Source organism: Hipposideros armiger, unplaced genomic scaffold (assembly GCF_001890085.2).
Source record: "Hipposideros armiger isolate ML-2016 unplaced genomic scaffold, ASM189008v1 scaffold_922, whole genome shotgun sequence".
In the NCBI taxonomy this organism is placed as follows: Eukaryota; Metazoa; Chordata; class Mammalia; order Chiroptera; family Hipposideridae; genus Hipposideros; species Hipposideros armiger.
The window spans coordinates 207,544-212,268 of record NW_017732272.1 but is presented as its reverse complement, the minus strand read 5'-3'; the positions used below and the strand labels follow the sequence as shown (position 1 = coordinate 212,268).

Here is a 4,725-nt window from a genome sequence, read left to right as displayed (position 1 = left end):
AAAAAAAAAAAAAGGATATGCACTGTTAACATCCGTACACATTTTTTCCACTTCTTTATTTAAATGCACAGATTTGCGTTCGTTGTTCAGACATCTCTCTGACAAATGCCATTAAATTTGGAGTTACAGTCTTCGGAATACACTTGATTTCTTGTTGTGACAGCACAGCTCCTTAAATCAGTTGGTCCAATTATTGAAAAACTAGGAGATAAGAGACAGACTTTAGAGAATTTATCTTAAAATAGTAGTTGTATTTATTAAAGATTTCTCTAGCCAAACTTGTACAGATTTTCCTCAGCAATCAAAATGTTGCAGAGGTTTTTGAATGGACCCTTCCATTGTTGCCAATGATTGTATTTGGGCACTCCTGATTTGCTTGCCCTCCAAGCCCTCCCCTCTGGGATGCCTCTCTTACTGGAGTAACGTCACCATAGAAGCTCGAGCCTGAAGACTGGAGCATCCTTGTCTCTCGCTTCCCACTTATTCCTCACCTTACCTAGATCACCAAGCCCTGGGTAGTCTATCCCCGGATAGGTCCACACATTCATTCTCTTCTAGCTCAGGCTACCTGTACCTCTCGTCCTTATCGCTGGTCATTGCCTTCTAACCGAACTTCAATTTCAGTTTCCCTTTCCATCTATTCATTTTCCACATAACAGAATAAATAATTTTCTTTAAAAGGTAATTAGGTGTCAAAATGGAAGTTTTGGTAAAGAATATGTGCTGATCAACATGTTGTACCAATGGGAGTTACAAAGCAGTAACCTAGGAAAAAATAAATTTTTTAAAGTTACAGTCAGAACTGTTTAGATGACTATTAAATTCCTCATTTAAGTTCAATGGTATGATAGGGTTGAGAAAATGTGTGGATAAGATATTTTTTGGAGAAAGCTATTTTCTTAATTATTCTTTCTAGTTACTGATTATTGTTCAAAATACAAGAACCAAACACTATTATAACCCTCTGCACATCATTTTTCTTTCTTTTTTTTAATTAAAGTTTATTGGGGTGACAATGGTTAGTAAAGTTACATAGGTTTCAGGTGTACAATTCTGTAATACATCATCTATATATCACATNTATTTTAAAAAAAGAAAAAGATAGATGATAGATAGATAGATGAAAAATAGAAATAGATACAGGTAAATGTAGATCTAGAGATATAGCTATATCATATATGTGTATCTTTCTACTTATTGTATTAAATAAGATTACAGATTACACTATTAATAATTAAAAACTTACATTCAGTAATATATCCCTTTAATGTGCCAGATATTTTTGTGTAGCATATGGTGATTGATTGGTGAGTATGGAGCTCAATGTTTTATATAAAATATTTCAAATCACTCTATGCTGAATTTTATTTTTTATTATAGGTATAAGTGGCTTTTAAACTGATTTTTTTCCTTTTCAGGTTTGAAATTACCGGGGATGGATCCTTTGCTTTTCTGAATGCTGATGGAGTCTCTAGTTCCAAGGGATTTATTGATATCAAGTGGATCTGCAGCAAACCTAGATTTTAATAGAGCAAAACTTGAAAAATGACTATCACACTGAGATAGAAAAATTATAGGCAGCCAGTAAAATGGCCGTGGTAGAGGGGATTAGGGCAGAAACCATAACAGAACCAGGTGAAATAATTTTAATAGTTGGCAGATAGGTTTAAGTCACAGGACCCGCCAGAGTGACAAGCTCACATTTTGAGGGAAGAAAGCCTTTTTTTTCAAGTCTATAACAAAGAAAGTCAGAGGTTAGGGCTTCATCTTCAGAGGGGGGATTAAGGCAGGTTAGTTAGCATAACATCAGGCAGTCAGAAATCCCCAGGTAGAATGCATATCTTCTAAGCATAGGCCTTGAAATCACACACGCCAGCCAGAGCAGAAACACCAATTCTGAGACAGCCGGGCTAGGCCTGAGATAACACACCCCAGCCCAATTATGTTCTGGGACAACTGGACTATTGCAAAAGCCCCCTCTAGGTTGAACAACAGAGCACATCTGATAACAGTAGGCGCCAGCCAGCTCTTCTCCCCAGGTATACAAGAAACAGTCTTTGAAACCAAAAGCCTTTTGCTTTAGCTAGTGGGTAACACAGTTCCGGGAACCCCCTCTCCCTTTGAAAGCTGTAACTCTGTACTTTAATAAACTGTCCTTTCTCTGCAAACTTTGCCTCTCTTGTCCGCGCCTCCATTCTTCAGTTCCACAAGACCACAGTTCCAGTGCACGCACACAAAAATATCCTGCATCAACACTGCAGAGATAAAGCAAAGGAGTAAATAGGAAAAAGGTGCTTTTCACTTCTTGTGGTATGGAATACAGAGTTTTAAAAGCATTAAAGGTTTATAGCTATATCATTGGAGCAAATTAATAAAGACTGTTATAATTAGTCTTTGATTTGTATCTCAATATGTTTCAAAAGTACCAAACAAATATAAATCTTACTTCAATGTTCCTTCAAAAAGGAACATTGGCTAAAAACATGCCAGGAAACTGCTTTTTAAAAAGATTCCAGAGAATTTTGGATTTAACAACTCTTTCTCTCTCAATAGCATAGATAGATAGATCTATTAAAAGTTAAAAGTTTTAAAAGGAACTAAAAATTGTTGAATGAATGAATGATTATCGGCAAAACCACATCAATTCAAGATACCTAACTGCTTACTATGAGCGCAAGTCAGGAAACTCCTATTAAATAGGTCCAAACAAAGTAGCAATAAATAGTATTCACTGATAAATTATCAGAATTGTATATTAAAATTACTACCATATGACCCAGCAATTCCACCTCTGGGTATTTATCTGAAGAAATTCAAAACACTATTTCGAAAAGCTATATGCACCCCTATGTTCACTGCAGCATTATTTATGATAGTCAAGATATGGAACCCACCTAAATGTCCATAAATATATGAATGCATAAAGAAGAGTGGTACATATATTTAATGGAATATTACTCGGCTGCGAAAAAAGAATAAAATCTTACAGTTTGGGACAACATGGATAAACAGCATCATTCTAAGTGAAATAAGTCAGACAGAAAGACAATACCATATGAATTCACTTACACATGGAATCTAAAAAAAAACAAAAGAATCAACAAAACAGAGATACAGAGAGCAAGTTGATGGTCACCAGATGGGTGGGGATTTGGGGGGATTGGTGAAAGGGATAAAGTACAAATTGCCACTTATAAATATAGTCGTGGGGTTATAAAGTACAGTGTCAGGAACAGTCAATAATATTGTAATAACTGTGTCTGATGTCAGATGTATACTAGACCTATCAGGGGGAATCATTTCGTAAGGTATAGAGATGCCTAATCACTATGTTGTACACCTGAAGCTAATATAACATTGTATGTCAGCTGTAATTGAAAAATAAATGTAAAAATAAAGTAAAATAAATGGTGGTTGTCCTTAAAAAGGCGGGGGGAGGGGGGAACAAACCTGATACATGCAAAAAAAGTGACCAAACAAACAATTTTTGAAAAAAATTTCATTTTACAAGTAAGGACAAGAAAGACGGACTTATGAAAAATCTCTAAATTGAGTACATCATAAAAATTGAAATTCTGCAGAGCATTTGAAAAATCATGTGAATACTGCCTTTGTTACATTAGCTTTCCTGCCTAGGTAACTGTAATCTATGAGAACAAGGAAGGAATATGAATAGAAGTGAAGAAATAGAAATTAACAGGATAGAAAAGCTGGAGAAAAGGAGTATCTAGGTTACAGAGCAAAAACATAGAAACATAGAAACAAGTCCCCTTCTTATATCTTTAATGTAGGAGGCTTACTTCCTTAATTAGCTGCAGATGAAACTTTCTGATAAATAATAGGGAGATTTTTGTGAGCCCCACCTATGGCACTATGTGTGAATGCAAATTTTGTTAGTTGCTTAGCAATTTAAAATAATAATTCATACTTTTTTTTTTCTTAGATTCACAGTTAGTAGGGTATAAATTCTGGATGCTTTAGAATGAACTACACACAATTTCTTGAGGAAGTGAAATAACTACCTCACTTATATAGTAGACACAAACTGTTGCATTTATTTTGTAATATTAATGTTTTGAATAAATGAGAGGAAAATAACAAACTTTACTTTTTATAGAATTTCAGTTAAAAAACTAAGGGTGTAGTACCATTCTCAATATAGTAATGCTTAAAATAAATTTGATTAAAAGAATAAATTGTGGAACCACATTAAAAACAAGATTATATATTACTTCAAATAGACATCCTATGCTTACAATACCTGAATACTCTATTACTAGTTGAAAGTTTGATTTCTTTTTGATAAAAAATTAAAAACAATTAATTTGGTGTAAAGGCCCAACGTGAAGAAAAAAATGGCGTACCTATATCTACATGCCTGGTCTATTACTTCACCAAATGCTTAGAAGGAGTTAGAATCCAAGGAATAGGACACACATAGAGAATAAGCAGGATTAGAAGATTAAATTTAATTATTTTTCAGACATTAAAACAATAGGAAATGTTTTCTTGTTTAAAAATAAATTATATTTTCTCATTTTGAAGCCTTATTTCTGTATAGAATATCTGAAATTTTTATATTTGAATAAAAAAGAAACTAATTTGTATTCCTCTAAAAAAATGGATATGCGGGCCGGCCGAGTGGCACGATGGTTAAGAACTGGCTTGGGATGCCAGAGGGCCCTGGTTCGGATCCCACATATGAGGGCCAGTGACACTGCCCTC

The 4,725-nt window shown here is 34.4% G+C and overlaps 1 protein-coding gene across 2 annotated transcripts in view; it reads right to left on the bottom strand.

Annotated features, from left to right (window-relative positions):
• Positions 1–37: 37 nt before the first annotated feature.
• KLRF2 (killer cell lectin like receptor F2) overlaps positions 38–4,725 on the bottom strand; it is an 18,997-nt gene continuing 14,309 nt past the window's right edge. For both annotated transcript variants that reach the window (XM_019630548.1, XM_019630549.1), the window contains one exon: positions 38–201. In XM_019630548.1, the coding sequence (XP_019486093.1) occupies positions 87–201 (115 nt within the window). In that variant the 3' untranslated portion in view covers positions 38–86. The remainder of the gene's footprint in view (positions 202–4,725) is intronic.